General features: G+C 52.2%; 7 protein-coding genes across 7 annotated transcripts; 4 read left to right on the top strand and 3 right to left on the bottom strand.

Moving 5' to 3' along the window:
- Window positions 1-3,837: 3,837 nt before the first annotated feature.
- BDR25DRAFT_330094 (WD40 repeat-like protein) lies at window positions 3,838-5,299 on the top strand (the record flags this gene model as incomplete). The annotated part of the gene is made up of 4 exons (XM_033692501.1): window positions 3,838-3,856; window positions 3,912-4,080; window positions 4,136-5,077; window positions 5,125-5,299. The coding sequence occupies 4 exons, from the start codon at window positions 3,838-3,840 to the stop codon at window positions 5,297-5,299; spliced, it is 1,305 nt and encodes a 434-aa protein (XP_033539632.1).
- On the top strand, window positions 5,125-5,901 carry BDR25DRAFT_123017 (uncharacterized protein). Its single transcript, XM_033683728.1, has one exon. It carries the CDS (start codon window positions 5,398-5,400, stop codon window positions 5,815-5,817), a length of 420 nt encoding a protein of 139 aa, XP_033539631.1. The 5' UTR covers window positions 5,125-5,397; the 3' UTR covers window positions 5,818-5,901.
- Window positions 5,902-8,827, bottom strand: BDR25DRAFT_386195 (acetyl-coenzyme A synthetase; the record flags this gene model as incomplete). Its single annotated transcript, XM_033697988.1, has 6 exons — window positions 5,902-6,171; window positions 6,230-7,141; window positions 7,230-7,677; window positions 7,834-8,027; window positions 8,301-8,405; window positions 8,777-8,827. The coding sequence occupies 6 exons, from the start codon at window positions 8,825-8,827 to the stop codon at window positions 5,986-5,988; spliced, it is 1,896 nt and encodes a 631-aa protein (XP_033539630.1). The 3' UTR covers window positions 5,902-5,985.
- A 2,387-nt stretch (window positions 8,828-11,214) lies between these two features.
- BDR25DRAFT_330092 (uncharacterized protein) lies at window positions 11,215-12,603 on the bottom strand (the record flags this gene model as incomplete). The annotated part of the gene is made up of 1 exon (XM_033692500.1): window positions 11,215-12,603. One exon carries the CDS (start codon window positions 12,601-12,603, stop codon window positions 11,215-11,217), a length of 1,389 nt encoding a protein of 462 aa, XP_033539629.1.
- Window positions 12,604-15,479: 2,876 nt separating this feature from the next.
- BDR25DRAFT_122967 (Pkinase-domain-containing protein) lies at window positions 15,480-19,473 on the bottom strand. Its single transcript, XM_033683727.1, has 2 exons — window positions 18,131-19,473; window positions 15,480-18,079 (listed from the first exon to the last, which is right to left on the bottom strand). The coding sequence occupies exons 1-2, from the start codon at window positions 19,387-19,389 to the stop codon at window positions 15,691-15,693; spliced, it is 3,648 nt and encodes a 1,215-aa protein (XP_033539628.1). The 5' UTR covers window positions 19,390-19,473; the 3' UTR covers window positions 15,480-15,690.
- A 1,698-nt stretch (window positions 19,474-21,171) lies between these two features.
- On the top strand, window positions 21,172-22,615 carry BDR25DRAFT_299055 (GTP cyclohydrolase I). Its single transcript, XM_033689116.1, has 3 exons — window positions 21,172-21,723; window positions 21,773-22,077; window positions 22,129-22,615. Exons 1-3 carry the CDS (start codon window positions 21,357-21,359, stop codon window positions 22,429-22,431), a joined length of 975 nt encoding a protein of 324 aa, XP_033539627.1. The 5' UTR covers window positions 21,172-21,356; the 3' UTR covers window positions 22,432-22,615.
- A 609-nt stretch (window positions 22,616-23,224) lies between these two features.
- BDR25DRAFT_172841 (uncharacterized protein) lies at window positions 23,225-24,259 on the top strand (the record flags this gene model as incomplete). The annotated part of the gene is made up of 1 exon (XM_033684147.1): window positions 23,225-24,259. A coding segment is annotated over one exon (1,035 nt), but the record flags the coding sequence as incomplete, so codon positions are not given.
- Between the last annotated feature and the right edge of the window lie 285 nt (window positions 24,260-24,544).

The raw sequence follows: 24,544 nt of genomic DNA, 5'->3' as shown, positions 1-24,544 counted from the left end.
TCTTCGACTCAACTTGTTTCAAGAATGCCGCAATCTCCTTCATCTTCTGCTTGGCGACGTCTTCTGGATAGAAATCTGTATCGCTCCAATTGTCCCCCTTTGGGTTGTTAATTATACCGGCAAAGAATTCAGGGAACTTGAGCATGTACTGCGCAAGCAGCTCAATGGTCTTTTTGCTGTATTCCCAACCACTTTCGGGTTTCCTTGAATAACCCAAGACTTTCTGCTTCTTGGCCTCAAACTTGAGATTGAGTCCTAAGTTTAGCATCAGACCACTCGATTTCACCTTGAAAGAAGCTGTGATCTTCGACAGTGCAAGCGGGGGCATGCTGAGCTGCCGAGCGACAACATATGACGGGTAATAGGGTGTCATCTGGTCGGCTTTTCGGACAATATCCCGTCCAAAATCTAGTTCAGGTCGCTTCATTCTAGAAACCATGATAGTCGCCTTATTGTCTACATGAGAAACGACTTGGAGGGGTCGACCGTAGGCATAATCCCCAAGATAGAATGCTCGCGATCCCTCTGGAAACTCTTCTTCGATGGGAAGAGCAGCTTTCTCCAGGAAGCGCGGGTCTGCGCTGATTACTTCGTCCACGATGGCTTGACTAGCGTACTCGGCTTGTACGCCAGGAATCTCGGCATATTCTTTAATAGTTGCGCCGTCATCGGTCTTCTTGAGACCCTTGAGCATTTCTACGTGCACAAGAGTTTCAACCTGACCGATGATCATACCAAGGCGCTTGCTGTAGGTGTTTTCGATTCGATCCGCCATCTTCTTCCAATTTTCTATCTCTCTAGGCCCATGGGGGATCGCCATAGGCACAGGGGGCCCTCCGGCGGGGAGAGTGTAGTCAAACAGCTCATCAGACACCCTGACGACTTTTGCTTCTTGCAAAAATGGGTATCCAACGTGAACCGCTTTACCCAGCTTTTCCTGTGCTTGAGCAAGAGATACCCGAGGTTCGGTATCCAACAATGTGATGATCATACTCTCATTCCGGCTTTCTTGCTGGAATACACTAACGCCAGCGAAATCCAAGTTTCCATGGAATGGAAGCGTCTTCAGACTTGGGAAACCAGCTAGAGCCGAAGCACCGAGCTGCACTCCATCCACTAGACCGACGTATACCTCTAAGCCTTCCATGGTTGGAAGCTCGAAAATATTCTCGATACATTTACAGTGCGGGAGGTCGGGGAATATTCCTGGTAAAGATGATGGGTAGATATAGTCCAAATCTGAAGAGTAAGTGAATTTAAGAGAAACACCAAACGAATTACGAGCCTTCTCGTCTTCAGCGAGAAGATGCTCTTTTGTGGCCATTGCGGGAAGTAGCCTCTTTTCATCAATAAAGGGAATCTTGACTACTGCCTCCCACTCCATCTTCTTTCCATTCATATCCAGCTCGAAATCTCGGGGATAGAAATCAATGATTGGAGAATCTGGGTTGGTCATTAAGTCGTGATATGCGGTGGGTACAATTTTCTTGCTTCGATCAGGAAGTACGCCCATGAGTTGTTGGTAAGGTTTGAAGGGTTGCCCGAGTTTGAAGTTAATGTCAGCGTTCAAACCTAGCTTGACATCTAAATAGCTATTAGTATATATCAATCAATGTTTCAAAATGAGACTACGAACCAGAAATCATTGGAGAATAATGGTAGCCGTAGAACCACGGCCACGAAGCCACACCACGGTAGTAGTAGTAAAGAACCCACTGCAATCCCTGGACATAGTTTTCAGTGAGCTTCCTGAGCTCCTCCTCATTGTCCCTTCCCCATTCAAATTTGGTAGTATAGTACTGATTCTTCCATGCCTGGAATTTCTCTTCATATTTCTTATCCATAGCTGCCTGAGCCTCCTCGGGCGAGATGTCGACGACCTTAGCGTTTTCATACTTCTGCAGCACTCGAAGGATTGCCTTCTGTGCTTCGTCATCCTCGCTTTCCTCGCTGTCGTCATCATCTTCGGGCATTTTTGGAGGGAACGATAGTTGGAGATGTCGCTCACCATCGTCGGTTTGAACGCTCTTCCATTCCAGATGAAGATTGTCGGCAAAATCTTGGACGAATTTCCGATCTGCCGCTTTAAGTGAGGTGGGGAGGTCGTAAGGAGTTGTGTCCTTCGTGGCAAGATACTTGCTAACAAAGCTCTTCATCTTCAAAAAGATGTCTCGTTGCTGGGTAGACATAATAACGGTTCCCCTCTTCTTCGTCCTCTCCATTACGTCCTCTTTTTGAAGTCGCTTGCCTTTGAACCAAGCAGCGTCGGCGTTTTCTGATTCAAAGTGACGGTACTCAACGTGGGCAAGCTCTTCAAGGAGAAGTGCCAGCCTCTCCATATTAATGACGCCCTCTTCATTAATATACCCTTTCGCCTTGGGTAAGACGGTCTTGTAAACGTTGAACATGAGAGCCAAAGCGCCTTCGTTGATGTGTAAATGAGGGAGATTGGGAAGAAAATCGTTGCCGACGAAGAAGGCCATGAGGATGAAATCATCGATGACGCGCTCCATATCGAATGGAAAGCTGAGAGCACCGGGCTCTTCCAGTTCCTGAAACTCTAATTCTAGGTACTCGCGCACAATACAGAGATGCATGAGGTAGAAATTTTGGTGCTCCAACTCCTTAGACTTTTTCTGACTCTGTCGGCCAAAGGTGACCTCCTCACGAAGCAAGCAGAAGTGAGGGTCATGACTAAGCAGCCCAAGCATGATGAGGTCAGCATCCAAGCCGTATAAACAGTGGCGGCGATTCGGATCGTACTCCGGCTGGGACTTGGCCTGTCGAATGTACTCCATGATCTTGTGTTCGCCCTCGCCGGGGACTTCGTGACCAGAAAGAACAACTTCAACGTTCTGCCAGTCCAAGTCCTCCGACACCTTCTTGTTTATAAAGTATTTTAGTTGCTGGGTGAGCTTGGCCATGAACTCGGTGCCCGGGGTGATGCAGTTGCTGTCGAAGGCATCCTCCTTCGGCATCTCCACGCCTTCTTTTATAGCCTTCTCTCGAGCCTTTTCAGTGTCGAGAGCAGTCCGAAAGCGTCGCGCACGCTGCTGATTCATCTTGGCGCGGGGCGCGACACCGTCGATGGCCATGAAGAAGAGCTGCTTGGGCTTGATCTTGCCAAACAAATGCTCAATGTAGTTGAAGATTGCGATGAACATCTTGTCTTCGGTCATGCGGAAGGTGGGAGAGTCGGAGTCGTTGTGGGTGCAGTTATGAATAATACCGTTCATATCGAGCTGTAGGTAGTTGTTAGTCACCTTGCTGGAAGTTGCCAACTGATGGTCTCACATAGAGGCAGTCAAACTCTGGGATGCGGTTTTCAGCAATAAGCTGAGAGATGGCAGGGTAGCGCTCCGACATCCATCGGAAGAATTTAGGGACACCCATTGCGGTGGCTGGTAGACTGAAGTATCTAGATGATTCACAGTGAAGGTCGTTCAACTAGTACAGCCGGAGGCGGAAGGGGGCGGAGAGGTGAAAAGGCAGAGAGAGAGAAATAGAGGAAGAGCGAGAGGGAGAGCAATAATTAGGGGAGAGAGGGGACGGAGAGGGGAAGGGGAAAGGGGGGCAGATTCTCGACGCAGAGGTCTTCGAAGAGTTCATGACAGACTCGGCTCTGCTCTTGATGTTGGTCGTAAACGCCAAGAACGCCAAGACTGCTAGGGTATAGTCACGTGAATGACGCGAACTCTGGAGAGCGCGTCTCGCTTCAAAACCAGCACCCAAAGCTCCCGCTCCACTTCAACTACAGGACACGAATTCACTCACACACCAACACACCAACACACTACACACCACACGCCACTCACACTCATCCTCCGCCGTCCTACCATGGACGAAACAATGAGTGGTACGCTTCCCTTGGCCCAAGAAACACGGCTCAAGCTAACCACGCTGGTCTCCAGATGCAGTCGATCACCCCGAGGAGCAGGAGCAGGAAGCGACCGAGCAGAAACTCATCAACGAGGAGTACAAGATATGGAAGAAGAACTCCGTCTTCCTCTACGACTTGATGTACGGAAGCGCCCTCGACTGGCCCACGCTCACTACCCAGTGGTTGCCCGACAAGAAACCGTAACTACCTCCCCGCGCTCCCTCTTTCTCTTTTCGCCGCGCTAACGACGCACAGGGTAGAAGACACCCACATGAGCACGCATCGCATGATTCTCGGCACACACACCTCCGGCGCTGCCCAAAACTATCTCCAGATCGCAAGCGTTGAGATCCCAGACTTCCGTGTCCCCGATCTGTCAGACGTGAATGCCCACACCGGAGAAGTTGGTGGCCATGGCAACTCCAAGAAGCCATTCACCTTCAACATTGTCCAGAAGATCAACCACCCCGGTGAGGTGAACAAGGCGCGCTACATGCCCTCTAATCCCGACATCATCGCTTCGCTGTGTGTCGACGGTAGAGTCTTGATCTTCGATCGCACCAAGCATCAGTCGACCCCAAAGCCCGATGGCTCCATCAAGTTCGAAGTGGAGCTCGTCGGGCACGAACAAGAGGGCTTCGGCCTAGACTGGAGTCCGCTCCTCGAAGGCCACCTCGTCACCGGAAACGAAGACGCCACCGTCAGGTCCTGGGACATGAAGGGCGGCTACACCAAAGCAAACAAGAGCCTCGCTCCCGAGCGAACATGGAATGTGCACACTTCCACTGTCAATGACGTCCAATGGCATCCCGAATACCCGTACATGATAGGCTCTGTATCCGATGATCTGACCTGGGCCGTGATTGACACCCGGATGCCATCACATAAGAAGGCCCTGTTCAAGACTGCAGCTCATGAAGACGCTGTAAATTGCTTGGCTTTCCATCCTAAGTGGGATGTGATCATGGCAACGGGTTCCGCAGACAAAAACATCGCCCTATGGGATCTCCGCAACAGTGAAAAACGGATACACACTCTTGAGAATCACACTGATTCGGTCATTGGGCTCGAATGGCACCCCCAGGAAGATGCCATTTTGGCTAGTTCGAGCTACGACCGGCGCATCAACATGTGGGATCTCAGCAAAATTGGGGACGAGCAGACGCCAGATGAGGCTGAAGATGGCCCTCCTGAATTGTGCGTTCCACATCCAAAATTTCCATCTCGCTTACTTATTGATTTAGGCTCTTCATGCATGGCGGCTTTACGAACCGCATCTGCGATTTCAGCTGGAACAAGAATGACCCGTGGGTCATGCTCGCCGCAGCAGAGGACAATCAGCTCCACATCTTCCGTCCGGCGCGCACGCTTGTCGAGCCACTGAAGAAGAACGTGAACAACGGAGAGGTTTCAGACTAAAACCTACCGTCTTGTTTCCTCGTGCTGATTGGCCTGATTTGTTCTGGGTCAATGCGCTTGATAGTGATACTGCAGCGACAAATGAATTGCCACATGCAATGATAGCTCTTGAGGATAATGTTGCTGCCAATTCAGACTCATTGCCAAGCGCAACGACCTACTTGACTGTAAACTCGCAACCTACTCTGATTATGGATCAGCTTAAGCTAAACCAACCCGAAACATCTGCGCCGGTCACACCTCAATCAAACGTCCCGGTATCTCAACAACCTTCACCGCCTGAACATGGTCTCACGCCGACCCAATACGGGACATCTACACTGGCTACAATTCAACCAAACGTTCCTGCTCAGTCTCAAAGCCCTTCGTCATCCGGACCTGGAGCATTTGTTCGGCCAAATCGAGGCTCTAGTTCGATTATTCCTGATCAGCCTCACCTATTGAGAGAATGTGGGAGTTTGGCACAAGATGGAGAGGACGGTACATGGAAAGTTTGGCGTTTCTACACAGGCGTGTAAGGCCCAATCGGCGCCATTGTTTCCCTTGTTCTTAGCCAACGGGTATCGAAGGCATAACCAACGACAGCCTTTTCTAATTTAAGAAAGATCTTTTTAAGATTATTTAGATGTTCTATTCCTTCAGTTCGATCGTAGATTGCCACCTGCTTGCATCCCGGCCTTAGCATTTCATAGCTTGCTTTTCATGTTCTGCGTTTTCTCACTCTCCATACGCTCAACGACCTCCTCCACGTTGGCAAACTGATAGTAGAATTGCAGACTCTCGGGGTTGGCTAACGTGCCCGATGGCTTGATGATTCGCCCCGAGACGATTTGCTTTACCGGCAATTCGACTTTTTTCAAGTTCACAGTCGTCTACTCAACATGAGTCATTCCGCACATTTCAGAAGCAGGCAGAGCATGATTATCTTACCGGTATGTCCCATGTCTGAAACACGTACTTTGGAATATGTCTCTTACTTCTCTCCTCTCCAATCTTTCTCTTCACTTTCTCAACCAAGGAATCTGTAAATCGCCCTCCTTCTGCCATCTTCAAAAACAAAAGCACGCTTTCGTCGGCATCATGCTGCCTCCTTTGCCCAACACACATACTATCCGCAACCTCTGCGAAATGTGTCTCGATCACACTATAAATATCCGAACTCCCAAATCTCACACCTGAGGGATTCAACACTCCATCTGCTCGCCCCAGAAACAAAATCTGCTTCGTCACAGGATGTACCTGGATGAAATCGCCATGCGTCCAGACATGTGGGAAACGGGTATAGTACGCATTCGCATATTTCTCCCCATTCTCATCGCCCCAGAAGAACACCGGTTGATTGGGAAACGAGGCGGTTGCGACCAGCTCCCCGGGTACGCCATCCGGCACCGCGTGTCCAGGTCCGGATTCGATAGTACTGTCGTAGACTTCGACTTTTGTGCCGAGAGACGGACCTTGACACCCGCCTACATACACCGGCTCAAGGGGATTCTCCATGCCAAAGCAGGCGGCGAGATCGGTGCCGCCGGAGATGTTGGAGAGGTGGACAGAAGGTGGGAAGGCAGTGTCATAGAACCATTCGAAGAGGGAGTCGGATAGGACCATGCCCGTAGAGGTCACTGCACGGAGGGCGGAAAGGTCGACAGTGTCCCGCGGTGCGATGGAGTGTTTATGGAGTTCTTGGAGGTACCGGGGGGAGGTGCCGAGATCGGTGACGCGTTGTTCCGAGAGGATGCGGAGAAAGGTGGTAAGGTCTGGTTGGAAGGGGGAGCCATCGTAAAGGATGGATCGGCTACCATATAGGAGAGCTTGGATGCTTACGAGGTACATTATCCAACCTGTCTGTAACCACGTACAACCAGATCCGTTAGCTTCCATATCTTCGACTAAAGGTTTCGAGATAGAGAGAAAGGGTAAGGAAGGGGCTTACAGTCGTATATTGAAGCTGCACCGTATCCGGCCCCAACTCCCTATGCAGCCTCCCCTCCTTCAAAACACTAACCAAAACCCCACCGACGGAATGCACAATACACTTCGGTACGCCTGTCGTCCCACTTGAATAAACAATCAAAAACGGGTCCCGAAACCCCACTCGCTCAAACCTCAACCTCTTATCCCCACCCCCCGCCTTCAAAAACCCCTCCACCGTCATACACCTCTCCATGCCCTCCAAATCCGCCGGCTGCCCCTCAAACCTCGGCTGCATAACTACTCCCCTAAACTCCCTCACCCCCCTCAACCCCTTCACAATCTCCCTAATCTTCGGTCGGAGGTCCACGGTCTTACCGTTATACACAGTCCAATCATCGATAAACACATAGACCGGTCGAATCTGCACCAACCGTTCCAAAATTCCTTTCGTCCCCATATCCGTACTACTACTACTAAATAACCCGCCTAGACTCGTAATTGCCATGAAACAAATGAATGTGTCAAATGAGGTGCTTGCTACGACGGCGACGCGGTCGCCTTTCTTTACGCCGCGAGCACGGAAGGCGTTGGAAAGAAGGCCGACACGCAGTCGGAGGGAGGACCAGGTTAGGTGGCGGATGGAGGTGTTAGCTTCGCGGATGGAGGTGAGGGCGATTTTATTGGGTTCTTTGTTGGCAGTGGTACGGACGGAGGAGGAGGTGGGAGAGGAGGTGTAGAGGATGTTTTCGGCGAAGTTGAGGCGCGTGCCGTGGAACCAGTGCGGGATGCTATTCATGGGTGCAGTGGTGTCGACGACCTTGAGGGGTTAGGCTGTGGATGTAGGCGTTCTGAAAACGGACGGGCTAGGTACGGAATTGGCTGGAAATGAAGAACGAACTACGAGTGTAGAGAATAGAAATATCATCGAGCATATATGAGAATGAGGGAACACAGCATGAGCGAGACGATAAAAAGGTAAGAAAGCCTCCGCACGAGTTAGTGCAGTATGAAAGAATCCTCTGCAGTCCAACAACACTTGCCATAAAATCGAACTCCACATCAATATGTTCAGAAAAAAAGTCATACATACCTCATCAAAACTCCCTTCGTGAATCAGCCCCGCCTCTTCCCACAGATCCTCCCAAAACTCCGTCCTCCGTTCCCCCACACTCCAAGCATACAGATCTCGGAAAGTCTGTTGAACACACTGATCAGCATCATAACTCCAATCTGCGCAAACACCCTTCTCTCCTTTCCCTTTCCCCCATTTCCCGTTCTACTTCCACCCCTTTACACCTATCTTGCCCCGCTAGGTCGTCCGACTATGCCTAATCTTCACGACTCGTCCACCAAAGCCAACCACCCAATCTCCAATCCTATCCGCCCCGCGCCAATAAAACCCCAAACCCTTCATCATCAATGTGATTTGAACTCCGATCTGAAACTTCCGGCCACACCGGAAGTACCTCCGGGATATGTGCGGTCCAGTCTCACAACACACAGAACAGAAGACACTTGAAGAACACCAATTCGACACTGGGAAATGACAGGACGGGGATAGCTTACTTGCATATCAAGACCCCGTTTCCGATTCACAGATTGCATGAATTTCCACATAGCAGTGGACTTTGGGTCTGCATGTTGCCATAACTTACGCGGGATGGGGAAGTCGCGGTCGGGCATTATTTCAAAGAGGGTTGATTAGATGAAGAGGGAAGAAAGGATTGGGGGGAACTGGAGGGGGGAAGGTGGGAGAGAGGAGAAGAGAGAAGAGAGTGTAATTCCCTGATATCTAACTAGCTATCTATCGCTGCGGCAAAGCAGGCAAAGCAAGCAACTCTTGCGTTCCGGAATTTTGCTCGGGACGATCGGCTTTGAAACTCTCTCTCCCCTCCTAAACTCCCAAAGTAAACATAATGAACAATGTCTGCAAAAAGAGCAGAAAGCCTCCAAGTCAATAACGGCAAAGAAGACTCCCTCACCTACCGATATCCATCCATTCCACATACCAACCTGAGAACGTAATTTTACGAATCCAGACCTCGGTGAATCTGAACAGCGAGCAACCATCGGCATTCATTGCGGGGTGAGGAAGCCATTGCCGAGTGGGAAAAAGTGGGGACATAAAGTCAGTTCCATGGAAAGTTTTCCCGCGCACGTGCGATCGCTTGCACCTGCATCCCACATCCAAACGTCTCGCGAAGGGTTCCACGTGATGGCTGACTAACCACCTCGGCATTCATCAAATGGGTGGTTTGCGCGGCATGGCGGGAACAACGAGTAAAGCTCTCGCCACCTGGGCTAGCTGAGCTGATATGTGCGAGAGATAACTACGACTCATCTTCATCAATCCGACACCATGACCAGCGATTGCGTAGTCTTTGTCGTTAGGAACTGAGCCGACATCTGGTATTCGGGTCATTCTGAGTCGCAAGGCATAACTCTCCCCGCCCAACGCCAACGTCAGTCAACATGAAACAACCACGAACCCGTATCCCGCATCCCGCTAGTTTGCTGTCAGTCATGGGACGGGTAGGTCTTGGCGGGAGACCAACGACCATGGCCAGGCTTGCATTAACTGCGCTAGAACATTTGTCTACGGGCATAATCCACGGATGTTTATAAGACAGGGATAATTCTTAGAACAACCATTCGGAGATCCAGTCTGAAGAGACTTGGGCGCGGTATCGTTCATTGTGCTGCAGCATGAAGGCCAGCGTGACATGCGTATTAGCCCATTCCTTTCATTATAGATACCAAGGGCCCGAAATCGGGCGGCCGTCAGACCAGCAGATGCTAGACCAGGCCACGGGATCAGCAGGCCGCAATGTCGGTCGGTTATACCGAAAACTTGGAGGAGCGAGCGGGAACGAACACTGCGCTGGGGTGGGGTTAGAAAGGAGTACGGTGCGCGTTTCAGATTTCTGGCCGCCGCATGACAGGGAGTGTGGGATGGGGTTTTTGGACCCGAGAATCCCGCAGAGTGGGTGGATTCTGGATTCTGGATGAAGGTAGGAGGTGGAGGCTGCCTTACTCCACTATCAGGAAGGAATGAGCATGGGAATCGTAATCCTCTAGGATTAGGGTTCCTGGAGAACTGCACTGCGCTGCATCTTGACGTCGTGTCTCAGTAGACGTGTCTTGTCTTCATCGCACTGCTCATTTTCAATCACCATATCCCAGTTCGTCAGAATAGTACATGTAAGACGTCGAGAGGGCGGAGGTGCCATGGTGCAACCAGTTGGAAGTAAAGAATAGATGAATATGCTCCCGCATCTATCATAACTCTCAAACTACTAACACATCCATCCAATCTAATCCACTCACAGAAACAACCGAACAACTCACCACTAACAATCCACCGGCGAAATGTATGTCGAATCGAGCTGAACATGCGTCTATTCCTCGACAAACAGTTTTTGAATAATACTAGGAATAGTCTGATATAACAATCAATCATGACATCGTAAAAATAGCCATGGGCGAATTCAAGGACGCAAAGGATGAAGAAGAAAACTCCCCTCAGATAGATAGGATAGCGACAGATGTCATGAGTGTGTGACAACCACTCTTCTCTCTTACCCCAGCAGACAAAATATACTTGATCCAAGCGGGTATCGTATCTGAAAAGAATAGCAACATAGCCAGACCACCTGAAGTTAAAAAATAAAAAGGAACGCCGATGCTTTCGCCATGTATACGCCATGAGTTACGCCAGTGCACGCTAAGATGCCGCGTACGTATTTGTAAAGTAAAAATCCTTGCCATCCAGGCCTTGGATTCAATCATGCTCAAACACCGAAATAATAATAAGAAACTCTTAATATAGCTGTGGCGCAACAGCCTCTCACCAATAGCACCAAAGAATAAACAGACTGGGGAAATGGGGAAATGGGGAAATGGGACGATCAGGCCGAATTCAGATCTTTGCATAAAAGACCAAAGCTTTTTTGAAACGAAACAGATTACCGAAATTCATGCCATCTTCACACTATCCCAGTACTTCACATCAAGTCTTTGGTAAAGTCCATTAGGCTTTTCCGCTTGCGTATCCGTCGCGCTTTGATGCTTGACATGGTCATTTCGCCACTGGAGTCTTCGGCGGGGAATGGCGGGAGCTCAAGTGTGGGTTCGCGCTCGTTGGCGCCGCGTGGCACCAGTTTCTGGATGTTCTTGGAAGATCGGGACTCGCTATAGAGTGTAGTAGGAAGAGGAGGAATTTCGGGAGATGGTCCTCGCCCAGAGGATGGACGAGATATCCGCGAGTTTCGCCGTAGCCTATTCTTTGGTGATGAGAAGGATGTGGGTGGAGCGGTCATTGGGGTCATGGGAGTGAATGGTGTTCCGGGCGTGGGAGGCATGGCAACAGGCTTGCCATTTATGCGCGAATCCCACTTCTTCGATGGTGTGATTGCAATCTTCGCCAGTGATAGCTTTTGTGATATGCTTCGCAGGCGCTTGTGTGGTCCAGATTTGATAATAGGAGAAGCTGCAGAAGTTGTCGTGGTTTCGTATGGATCTGAGCTCAGAAAAGAGTGCGGTCCCGGCGATTGTGGGGTGAGAGGAGGGAACGGAGAGAGTGGCGAGTTTCTGGCATTCGAGACTACGTAGAGCGATGATCGAGGGGCTGGGTGAGAGAGTGCTGCTGCACTTGCTGGACGGGTGGAATGATCGCTCGTCAAGGGAGAGTTACTTCTTGTCGAGCTGTCACCGAAAGAGGAAGAATCCGAGATATTTAGTTTGCTGCTGCTATTCGAGAACGGTAAACGTCCTAGCGACGGCCTTCGTACACTAACCGCAGGCGATGGCGACCGTGATCGCGACTGCGACCGCGACTGAGTCCTCACTGAGCTCGTTGTGTTTAGAGAGAGTCGAGAGGCTGCGTCAGCCTTCTGCAGTTTATTGATGGCTGCGATTGGCAGCTGGTTGAGCGGTAGTGAGGCTGACCGTTGCGGCGCCTCACGGATTGGCGAACCAGGGGCTGGCGTCAGTTCAATCACCTTTGGTCGACCTGCCGAAACATACGACACTGTAATCGCCATGTCACAACTCTTTCCCTTCTCGAATCTCGAAATAGACATCTTCCTTGCTGAGAAGCACTTTTTCTCGAGGCCGTGGATGCTGGCTGTGTCGTCGAAGTCTGAATCTGAGAAGTCCATAGGCGAGAGGTCCTCCTCGGACGAGAGATATCGTTCCTGGAAAATCGTCTCCTTTGGGTCCAGGGCGGTGGTATCGTGGTCCACGGCAGGAGCATCTATCCGCAGGGTCTCGCTGTCGTGGTGGTTGTACAGGTCCGGGGACGACGCCGAGCTGTCACTGCGCTCTGGGCGGACGAGCGAGGATTTTTCGAAGGACCATTGCTGGAGCTGGGTCGACACGGCGACGTCTACCATGGTTTGAGTCTGCTGTGAGGGAGAAAACATGTCAGGTCGGTCTGCCGTGCACACGAGGATCGGGACGTCGAGAGTAGTTATGTGAGATATGTGCAGTGCTGGCGTGCCCGTGCAGGCATGAAACCGAAGGCGTACAGAATTCCACGCACCAATGGTAAGAGAGGGTGGTGGCTGAGGGAGCACACGGTCGAGGCCGACGGAGTGAAACCTCGTCAGACTCAACACGGCGGTAGTCGACTTGGTCTGTCCCAGGAGGAGCAGAGGTAAAGTAAGAGTCTGACTACAGCCGTGGTGGTGGAGGGGTCGCAAAGGGAGTGCAATATATCCGGGATCCACGATCTTTTATCAGCTATATTGCGGACGAACTGCAGTCTGTGCGCGAGCCCGGGCAGACCTGGGGGTTTCAAGTACACCAGACAGGCAACTCAGAGTCCGCTCTGGCGTTGCTCGACAGCTGCTACCGCAAGGCCGCTAGCCGTCTCTCGTCTCCTATACGCTGGCGGCGGGACGGAGAGCCTGGGGGCAGAGACGAGAGCGACGATGAACAGCAGCAGTTTAGCGCACACCGGCCGCTCACAGGCGACCCTCAGGAGGCGACATCGCAAGGCAAGCGCTGAAATGTGGTCATCAGTGGTGTGAGAGGTCGCCACGGGATTGGCCAGCGGGAAGTGTTTCAGCGTTGTCGGCACGAGAGCCGTGCGAGGGCTTGAAGGGCTCTCTTCGCTCAGCGTGCTTCGTGGACCGCAGCAAAAGCACATACCTGCATACGAGTCCTGCTGTCTCGGCTGCGGTGCTTTAGTTAGCACACCAGAGGTCATCCAGAAGTCATCCAGAAGTCATCCATCATGGCTGAGGCAGAGATTTCGCCCCGGAATGTGCATTTCTGCTCTCCAGAGCACCCCTTCACCAGGCACATTGATTACCCTTTTGAGCGCTGCACCCGCCGGTCGTCAGGGGCAGCAGCCACTCAAATTTCTCCCGCCCTTGCGAGCCCACTTTCTTCCGTCTTCTCCTGGTAAGTGTGGAGAAAAATGGCACTTGGGCACGCCACATCCGGATTAGAGACCGTTGGAGCGGGTTGCGAACCACACCGCATTATCGTGTCCGTACCGCGTCAAGAGCACACGCACGCAGCGGAACCTAGAAGACCCTTGGCCCCCAGCGGCTGGAACGCTACCGTTCTGGCCGGTTTTCAGCTTGTGTTCTATTCTGTTCGTTTCTTCATTTGCTGGGTATGGGTGAGGAGAGGGCTATCAGGAGCATTCCAACTGGCCGTCTCCCTCCGTCCCTCTCCGCTGCCATCAGGCATTCTCCCTCACATCCTCCTGCCCATTATGCAGCCAACCAGCCAAACGGAAAGCCATCAAGGCACGCAATCAGTCCATCTGCACAACGAATATGGGTCGTACCAGGAATAGCCCACCGTGCGCTGCCGACGAGAGCCCTCGTCAACCGAACAAAAGCAAGCGCTCCACTGACCATCACGCTGCACTCTGCAATAGATGAGCGAGGGCCAGGGCACTCATGCAGCCTCTTTCGCCGCAACCCCATCCGTGTGCCGCCTTGCTCTCACTTCCCTAATTAGGACAGCATAAAACTGTAAAGTTTTTCTCTGCAATTTACAGCACAATCAAAGCGGCAAACGGCAATCCACCACTACCACATCATCATCCATCGTGGATCCTATGCAGCAGCGCTCGCTCCCGCCCGCATCGCTCTCCTGCGAGGGACTGAACGAGCAACTTCAGGCGTACTGCCCCCCCCCCCAACGTCCGCCCGGAGACCTCAGAGACATCCGCTCCGTCCAGATCTTCCATGTCTTGCTCCCGACCAATCAGGTGTCGTCGATTCTACCGATCGGCCATTTGCATCTGGCTCCGGCGAACTAACCACCTAACCTGCGTGTGAGTGACTCCGTTGAATGACCAATATCCAATGTCCGTAGCTTCAAACCCTTCTCCGTTGTCAAACCTCGCACCAGAACCCTCACTCAGTGCTAGAACTCGGGCTTCCGGTTCGTGCCGACCGACCTCAACCACTACCAACACCAACATTATCGAAGAGCTCGGTAGATACCATTCAAGGAAGTTACTTATAGTGGCGAGCATTCCATTGACAGCGTCACCTCATCCTGCTTACTTTTTTCCCGGCGCGGATCTCGAATAAGCAAAACGTTCAAGCTTTCGAAGTCCGAAGGCCCCATCTCACATCTCACTCAACCTCATAAACCCCCCAATAACAGCTCCAATGACACAATTTCGCTTCTGCCAAGCACCGATGCGGGTTCACAGAAAGCAGCCTTGTGCACGGTGGCACCCTCTTCATGGCATCCATCGTGGTCAGTGTGTTACATCTGCGTGCAGTCGTGGACAGCACAGCCCCCTGCATCGTACAAAGGTCACTCGCGAGTATCTCCGGACATTCTGATGCAGCCGAAAGAGGAATCTTGGAGAGATTTGACAGCATTGAAATCTCCGGTGCTGCACGACAGCACAGCACGGGGCAGGGCACGTGTATTTCAAGAGGTACACTCCAGATGCAAGGGTGCTTCAGTCCGATTATTATTTACATCTGCCCAGTCTATATGCGAATCATGTGGATCAGAGACTTTGACAGCTCACGGAACCGAGTTGACCGTTGCGATTGCGAATATCTATTTCTGTAGTTCCGTTCCACGGTTGAGGAGCTTGTTCTCGACCTTCGCTTGCGCTGCTACATATAATCTCTCTGCTATACTCCATCCACTAAGCCCTTCTATGTAGCTTCGCAGTAATGCTAATATATACAAAGAAACAGAGACAGAAAGAGATAGATGCAATCCCATCCCTTCATTGAATTCATATACCAGAAAGTATCGTATTTTTGAGAACTATACTCTCATCAACTCAACACCTGCTCTAGACTCTACCAGAAAAAATTATTTGCATAATCGAGGGAGCAGGTCGCCCTCGCCTTCCCCCCGGCCCAAAAAAAAAAAAAAGAGAAAACATGCTGCTCGTAACCTTCTCATCTAAGATAGCAACCCCTCAAACCACCCCTTCAATTATCGCAAAAAGCAAAACCCAATGCCTCGTCCTTTCAACTCAATTATGCCCCAACCGCCTGACCCTGACTTTGCGCACTTTCCCCACTTCGGGCTCTCTTCACCTCTCGTTCCGGCTCAGCGACCGATTCGGCCCTTCGTTTCTCGCCCTCCCGTGCCGCGCGCCTTGCTTCCTTATCTTGCTTTTCCTTCTCCTTTCTCAATGCTTTACTCTCAAACTCATGCCAATCACCCTCCAGCTCCTTCAGCTCCTCCGCACGCCTCGAACTCGGTGCCTCCGTCGTAAAATAGGGATGCTCCAGTACATCCGACGCGCTAGGTCTAGTCGTTGGATCAAACTGGAACATCGCGCTTAGCAGGTCGAATGCAGCGGGTGTGACACGGTCTTTGTATTTCTCAGCAAAGGAGCTGAGTTTCTTTTCCGTGGGGCGCAGGAGCTCGAACCATTGCATTTCGACGATAGCAGGCCAGTCCTGGACCGTGGGCGTACCGAGTACATTGTAGATTTTGTCAAGTTGGTTGATTTCGCCGCCGTCGCCCGGGAAGATTGCGTGTCTGGTGAAAATTTCTACAAGGACACATGCGGCGGACCAGATGTCGACTGCAGGGCCGTATTGAGTTTCTCCTAAAAGAAGCTCAGGGGATCTGTACCAGATGGTAATGACTCTGTTGGTGTAGTCAAGCTTGCCGCGCTTTGCGTAAAATCGGGCGAGTCCAAAATCGGCAAGCTTGAGTTGACCGGTGTTGCTGACAAGGATGTTAGCAGCTTTGATATCTCGGTGCAATACACCTCGGCGATGGAGGTAATCGAGACCCTCGAACAGCTGCTTGGCAAGGTCTTTCTTTTGCGAGTGATCCAGTTTGAACGTCGGATGATTCAGTAAACCCGTTAAATCGTGGGAAAGATATTCGAACACCATGAAACAATCATTCTTCTCCACCATGACTTCTTGCAGCTTGACGATGTTGTCGTGGCTGAGGGATTGCAGGAGCTTGATCTCTCGAATAGCGGTAACTGGGAAGCCATCGCGCTCGCCCTCCATCCTGATCTTTTTGAGGGCAACCATTTCCTTCGTGTACACATGTACCCCTTTGAAAACCTTGCCAAAAGTACCAGACCCGACAACAGACTCATTTCCTGGTTTCCGATAGTATACAGAGTCGGAAGCTGCAAAGTCGGGTGAGAGAGTTGGTAAAGGTTTCGCACGCTTTCTCTTCACGGTCTTGGTCTTCACTGGTTCTGGTGGTGGCGGCTCCCTGCGCTCTGGTCGGGGTTCAGGTCGATGTTCAGGTCGAGGCTCAGAGCGTCGGCCCGACCATGCGTCTCTACGATCTCTCTCGTAAAAATCTCGTGTGTCTCGGGGCTCTGGGTATTCTCGAGGCTCACGCCTTTCTCGGTAGCCTCTTGAGTCTCTTAGATCTGGCGGCTCGCGGATATCGCGAGGGTCCGGAGCTCGGTAGCCAGGCTTCCTATCATAGTAGGTATCGTACTTATCGTACTTGTCATAGCGAGGATCTCGGTCCCGCTCACGGTCACGCTCCCTCTCTCTGAGTCTATCAGACTCTCGGTATTTGTCGCGATAATCGGGCTCGCGATATCTATCCCTCTCCCTCTCTCTGTCTCTGTCTCTGTCCCTCTCCCTATCCCTATCCCTATCTCTCTCCCGGTCCCGGTCCCGGTCTCGCTCCCTATCTCGGTCTCGCTCCCGATCTCGTTCTCGTTCGCGTTCGCGGTCAGTCCGAGACTCGAGAGGGTATTTGGAGGAGGATTCACGTGTTGATGTTGGTCTTGACTTGGGGTCAGACGCAACGTCTTTCGAGGGAGATTCTGTTCGTCGCTTTGAGGGTGTATCAGGCTTCGGGACGCTAGTAGAAGGAACAGGGGCCTTCGTTTTCAGGGAAAAACTGAAACCTGTTTTCTGACTTGGTGTTACTGCAGGCTTATTAGGTGGCGGCATTTTCTTCTCTTCTTTTGGCCCTTCATCTTCAACCCGGAGGTCCTTTGAAGGCCGGAAAGGGTTGTCTTCCTCGTCAGCAGAAGGTGGTGCCGGGTCAGCTCCTGATTGAGTTGTAGGAGTTGTCGAATGGCGGGGAGCCTCGGTGGCTGGCCGACCACCTCTAGTGCCTGTGTTCGGAGTCCATGAGAGATTTGAGTACTGTGTTGGAGCGGCGCCGCGACCCCGGCCACCTTGAGTAGGTGTATAGCTTGGAGTTGGCCCAGGGCCTGACATCCGTCTGTCTGCCCCGTTATAGTGATTCCCACGTAAGCCTCCACCATGGCCTCCTCGATAAGGAGAACTTTGAAAGCCTGGCTGCATCTGGTGTTGTGGTGGATATGACTGATTAGGGTAGAACTGACCCTGAGGGCCAGTTGGGGAGTAATTCTGGCTGGGGTAGGGAGACTGGTTAGGCGAATAGCCCTGCATTGGCGACCTGTATGTTGTGAGCGAACGTCAGGAGAAATAGGACCGGTGGTTACTGTACCCTTGTGCAGGATAAGACTGCTGGCCAGTCCATCCGCCACGCGTATTCTGATATGGCGATTGGCCTTGGGGAGAATATTGATTTGGCGTCATATAAGGCGGGGATTGAGAAAAGTTTGAATGTGTATCCAATCCAGGGCGGGGAGGCCGACTCTGGTGATGGTAAGCCCCTCCTCTCATCGTGGTGCCCCCTTCGGACTTCTGGGTGTCCGAGGCGTAACCAGATTGCGGAATTGGGGATCCTCTCCTGGAAGGTGACTTGTTTGCTCTTGCAGGCTTGACAATATCGTCCTCTTTGTCAGCCTTCCCAGAGTGTCTGGATCGATGCGAAGGCGATCGTGAGGCTGAGCGGCGGTGATTGGTATCACGTGGAGAGTGACCTTTTTCTCGCCTGGGTGATCGTCTCCTAACAGGAGTGTGTGACCGCCTGCGCCGCGGGGAACGCGAACGAGCGTGTCTAGATGGGCGGCTGCGGCTCCGCTCCTGGTCTCTTGAGGATGTTTGCCTCTGCGCTCTGCCTCGATCCTCAGTAGAAGGTGAATGACGGTGCTTATGGTGCCTTTTCGGTGAATCGTCTCGCCTTGACCTCCGGTCAGGCGTGGTGGATCGCTTCCTCACCCGGTGCGTAGCAGGCCTATAATGAGAATCAGCAGACCGCGAACGGCGCCGAGATGTCGATGCTGGTATGTACGAGTCGGGAGTATGGCGTTGCACAGGTCGGTCGCGGTCTGAGCGGGGAGGACGAGGCGAATATGCCCTATCGGTGGGCCGGTGGGAGGAGTCTGGGCGGCGAGGCCGCGATTTCGATCGTTCGGTGCTGCGACTTCTCCTCCGCTTGACGCGCTTGGTGGAATCGCGATGCGGGGATGGGCTGCGGCTGCGGCGGCGTTTGGAGGATGGGGAGATGTCGTGGTGGTGGGAGTGGTGATGCCGATGCGAGTGCGAAACCCTGTCTGAGCTGGGCGCCCTCCCTCTCAACGGCCGGTAACGATTCTCCCTTGAGTCCCCACGGCTGTGATGACGCGCCCTGTCTCTGCTTGAGCTTCGCTCGCGCGATCGTGCCCTCGAGTGTTTTGCGGATGAACGAGTGTCGAGGTCGTGGTGACCTCGTTTGGGGTCGTCCCTCGCCCTGCGTGGCGTTGGTGACGGGGCTCTGGTGTCGGCGTGCTGCTCCCGTGGGCGCTCCCTGTCTCTGTCTCTGATGGACGGTTCCTCTGGTCTCCACTGATCTATATCCTGGGTCCGTCGCAACCCAGCCATAGAGACAGGAGTAACATCAGAGGGAAGTGAGAGATGGCATCAAGGTTCGCGGGTCTGAGTGTCACGGCCTAGCCGAGCGACAGAACCGCGAGCGAACTACAACCCTTATCCTGGTAAAGAGACTGTTGACAAAGCGAGGAAAATGATAGAGCCCGTGCTGTGACGTCTTCAGGAAAGATTCACAGATGCGCCTCTTCTTCTTCGCGACGCTGGAGTTAGTTGACGTTGCTGTTCGTGTGCCGCCGCAGCGAGATGCTTTCGAGCCCGCAGCTTTTTGCCTGCTCGCTCCCGATCCGTCCAGTCCCGTGACCGCGGAGGACGGATAACCTGCCCAGCTGCAGATCGACTGCGATGCATGAGATCGACTTCATGAGGCTCCCATAGAAACACAGCCAGTCTCTTCAGATCCTGCGCACTCCTGAATGCAACCTCCGTATTTCGAGGTCTCCCTTCTCCCTCTCTCGCCGGGCACGGAAACCGAGGCACTGGCTTTACTCAAGCTATCTAAATGCACAGGCAAACATTCAAGACTATAGGCGCTGCGATAAAGGCCAATCTAATGGCTCAATAGACGGTGTCAACGATCCACAGCGCTGGAAGGCGTTCACCTGCATGACGAAGTGATGGTGAGGTGGGGCGCGACGACGGTGCGACAGTGTCCTACCAGATGCGCTTATATCTTGGCGAAGGTCGTCGCAGAACAGTAAAGGCAGTGCTCCGTGGATTGCTGTGGTGTGCCGTCGCTAAGGACGAAGTTCGTCGAGGCTCTTGGGCGGATAATTGAGCGGGGCTTCGAGCGTCATAGTAAGCACCCAGGTGTGCAGCGGCTCCCGAAGGGTCGCAGAGAGAATCAGAATAGAAGCATGAGCGCCCGTGTCTGTCCTCGCTGTGCTTGGAGTACCAGAGGCGTGGTATAAATCAACGTTTTCTGGCGGACTGCCATCATTCCCAAACGCCATACAATATTGACAAAAGCAATGCTTTGCCAAAGCGGGCGCGAAAGTGAGAGCGGGTTAGTTGGAGAAGCCGAAGCATGCCCATAGCCTCTACTCAAGTCTTGCTGGCCTCTGCAGCCCAACCAGTAGACCTGTGGGTGCCTGGCTCCCATTGCCAACGCCGGTGAATCCGACCATGAAAGAAGGGGATAGTGAGATTCCCACAGTCTCGACCATTCTGGAGAGTGATGGACAGAATTCTATCGATGACATGTCCATCAGGCGCAATACCTAGGTATGACCGTTGTCGATCTGGCGGACATGTCATGGAGACATCGAAATGAAGGCGGCTGTGCGCGACCCTTTCAACAAGATCCCTCCAACTCTCCTTCCGCACGTTTCCGCCTCCACGGTGTATTGTCGAGACATCTTCACGCTCAAAGTGCTCGATCCAGATAAAGGGTGTCGCGATGCTGCTGTGATGGGCGACTGCACCCTGCTGTGACTTGCGACAACGCCGGCGGGGCTTGAACAACGCAACAAACCCCTTCTTCACGACAGCGACCCTGCCACCGTCGCTATCCGTGCTGCAGGACGATGAATCTGAGCGTCAAAGAAAAAGCGACCAGTCCTTAAGACGTACCTTAGTCGACAGAGGGCACACTACGACGGGGATAAAGGCGGTCGTGATGGGTGGTGGTGCGATGAGGAGTTGCAGTGTGTGCTTAGAAAGGAAGCCGAGACCGAAGAAGCCCGGCCTGTCCCGTGACGAGAAGGTGGCCCCGGCGCTTCCAAGCCCTTCACCGACGTCAACTCGGTGGCGGCGGGAAGGCTCATCGCCGCTAGACGGGTTTGTATGCGGGAGAAAGTTATTTCATCCCAGTCATCACCTCCGAACACTTTAACCCCTCCACCATGCGTTGGGTCTGCTATTGTCCGAAGGCCCTTGTGCCCGCGCCAAATTCCTAGCTGTCATTGAACAAACTAACCGACAGACCTCCCAAAATTTCCTTTCAAGCAAACTTTCCCACCATGGATTCACCACCCCTCAAGCCGAAGCCCGCAATCCCCTCCCACCTCACCAATGCCCCATCACCTCTTAGTACCTCCACTGAAGCTCGAGACAGGAAAGAGAGGGATACTTTGTACGCTGCCATCGAATCCTCAAGCCGTGGCCGCCAGGCCGTCAACTTCGACGGGCCGAATGGGCAATTCAAGCCGTCAAGCTCGAATATGGACAGTCTGGCCCTCAATTGCAAGCATAAGCCTATTTGCAATGATATTGACGAGGAGACTTGGAAGGAGGACAGTGCCGCACCTACGCCGCTTGCCACGAGCCGTGCACATAGCCCATATACCCAACACCCCACCATAGACTTTGACGGACTCAGCTGGCCTAGTAAGTAGAGCTGGAGCCAATAGGCGCTCTTAATACTAACCATATCAAGGCCGAGGCACTCGGAAGAGGAAGGAAGCGACCGAACAACAAAAGGAAGAGCGACTCACGAAGTTGGCAGGAGCTGTCAGGACAATCCTCGAGTGTGTTGGCGAAGACCCTGACCGAGAAGGGCTGCTTGATACTCCAGAGCGCTATGCGAAGGCGCTGTTGTTCTTCACAAAGGGGTATGAGGAAAACCTGCGTGACATCGTGAACGGGGCCGTCTTCCACGAGGACCATGACGAGCTGGTTATTGTTAAGGACATCGAAATATTTTCGCTATGCGAGCACCATCTGGTACCATTCACGGGCAAGGTACGTATTGTACAAAAACCCGATTCGTCACAGAGCTGACTCGTCCACCAGATGCACATTGGGTATATCCCCAATCGCCGAGTGATTGGATTGTCCAAGCTCGCCAGAATCGCGGAGATGTTCTCCCGCAGACTCCAAGTCCAGGAACGACTAACGAAGCAAGTCGCACTCGCGCTGTCTGAGATGCTGCAGCCCCAAGGCGTCGCCGTGGTGGTAGAGTCAAGCCATCTTTGCATGGTGATGAGAGGAGTTCAGAAGACTGGGGCAAGCACAGTCACCAGCTGCATGCTCGGTCGCATGCGGTCAACCGCAAAAACTCGAGAGGAATTCCTGAACCTCATTAGTAGAGGATAGAGAGTATGCTTTTCTGATCTGTATTGCCATGCATGTCATTCACGACCGGCGTTGAATGGGTGCTCATCCACTGGTAAGGTAGGCGGTATTGGCATATCCTTGGTTAGATTAGATGCATTTCCGCCTTCAACAGGCACTTGGTGATGAAAACCACCGTCACACTCAATCACTTCACTGACAGTTCAATTTTTTCACTGCCTGGGTCAATACAAGTGCACGCATTGTAGCTTGGAAGCCCTCCACTGGTTGTGGACGGGAAAACACTCGGCCCGCTACTGGCTTCGCAAGTGCCAATTCCCTTGTTATTGTTTCGTCTTCTTTCTATAATATCAATAAACTAGCATGGCTAACCTCAAACCTTGGTTGCATCTCAAAACCTTCGCCCTCGTTCTCCAACTTGTAATTGCTTCCCGCTTTCCGACAAAAAATGGGAAGTTCACGACACGCCGAAGAAAGCTACATGGGCGATGCATCTCACCTTCCACAAACATCGGTCACACACATTCCAAATGGGCTGCCGACACCCACAAATAGCATTCCAACCGAGCAATCGTGGTGCCTCACCCAGCAGCAACCTTTCCACGATGAGTCGATCGCCAGCGCTGGACTCAGTAAAGGCAAAAATAAGCGCACCGTAGAAGAGCTCGAGCCAGAGAGTTCAGCTCAGAATATTGTACATCTTACCTCTATCGCGAGTTTTACCACCCCCCAAATTGTTCGCCGCTATCGCCACCGGTATGGAATGGTTCAATCTTTTCCCATCTCACCTACCGGTCCACAACTCCTACGGCCGCCCTTTAACGTTTTCAAAGCCATTCTTCGCCATCCAAATTTGTTCTTCCAATTCGCAATGCGGCTATCACCCCAATCGTTCATGGACCTCTACGCTATTGACAAGGAATTCCATTATCGCCTGAACAAATACAGCACCTCGCTTGTACACGACTATGCTGAATACCATGCCCCCGAATCCGCATACGTGTTCTCTTGGACTCTGTTTCCGCACCTATGCATCTCAGATCCAATTCTCAAGCCAATGGATGAGAGACCGCATCTTGCGAGGGACATTCCGTCTTTCCGCTGGGTCAGACTGGTGTTGCACCGAGACAAGGTTGTAGACGATATCCTGGCAGAACTGGCATTGGGTGGGCTTAGGCTGCCTCAAGAAGCCAAGAAAGTGGTGATGAAATTCTGGGTCCTGATGGAGTCGAAAACACAAGCACTTCGTGAAGCCTTCCTCCGCGATACAGAAATATGGTCAGACAACGATATCCTGATTTTCCACCAATTCTTAATAAAATTGGATATGCTGTCTGAATCACCGATTAAAGGACTGGGTCTGTGCGAACTCTCGGCTCTTCTATTGACACAGAGGTCACTTACGACGCTCCGGGATGTACTCGTCCGTAACCTATGCCTTACCTATGACGAACTAGGAGAGATGATGGTGGTAACATATCCAATGCAATCCCTCGACACAAGCACTGCTACGTGGCTTGAGGACGAGCTCGACTCAGATATCCCCGAGGAGACATGGGGCATCCTCCACCGCGAGGGTTGGGACCCCATGGGTCAGTATATGGATTCTGCGCTTGATCTTGTCCTCATCGAAGGCCTTAGGAGGCGTCTGCACGTTAGACGCCATGAACGATTGGTTTGCCTTATGATGGACGGGTTTGTGGATGCTGAGTTGCAGAATCTGCCATTGGTCAGAAGAGGCTTGGGGGATGAACGGATGAGAGAAGTTCAGTGGCCACATGAAGAAGAGAGGAAGGAGGCAATTGCAAGTCTGGATAGGCTGTGGGTGCAAGGGAATGAGGAATTCGACCCGCATGTTACTCTGCAGGGAGAAACGAGTTCTACTCAAAGACTCGCTTTGCCGCTCGATCAGTAATTTCCTAAGGGTTTCTAGGAGAGTGCTGTGTGAGCGAAGGACATAAAAGCAAGCGTGATTAGGTTTAAAGGAGGCTAAGAGAGGGGTGTAATGACACCTGTAGGCACGGCAATGTGATTTTGCTACCTCTCTTGCTCAATCTTTGCTAATAAAGATTGATACATGAAGAACAATTTAAGAAAGCTGCTGTTAGATCTGCGAAATCAACTACACTCCAAA

The sequence above is a fragment of the Lindgomyces ingoldianus genome, assembly GCF_010093535.1.
Source record: "Lindgomyces ingoldianus strain ATCC 200398 unplaced genomic scaffold BDR25scaffold_72, whole genome shotgun sequence".
NCBI classification, from domain to species: domain Eukaryota; kingdom Fungi; phylum Ascomycota; class Dothideomycetes; order Pleosporales; family Lindgomycetaceae; genus Lindgomyces; species Lindgomyces ingoldianus.
The sequence above is the reverse complement of the archived record's forward strand: the minus strand, read 5'-3'. Positions and strand labels throughout refer to the sequence as shown.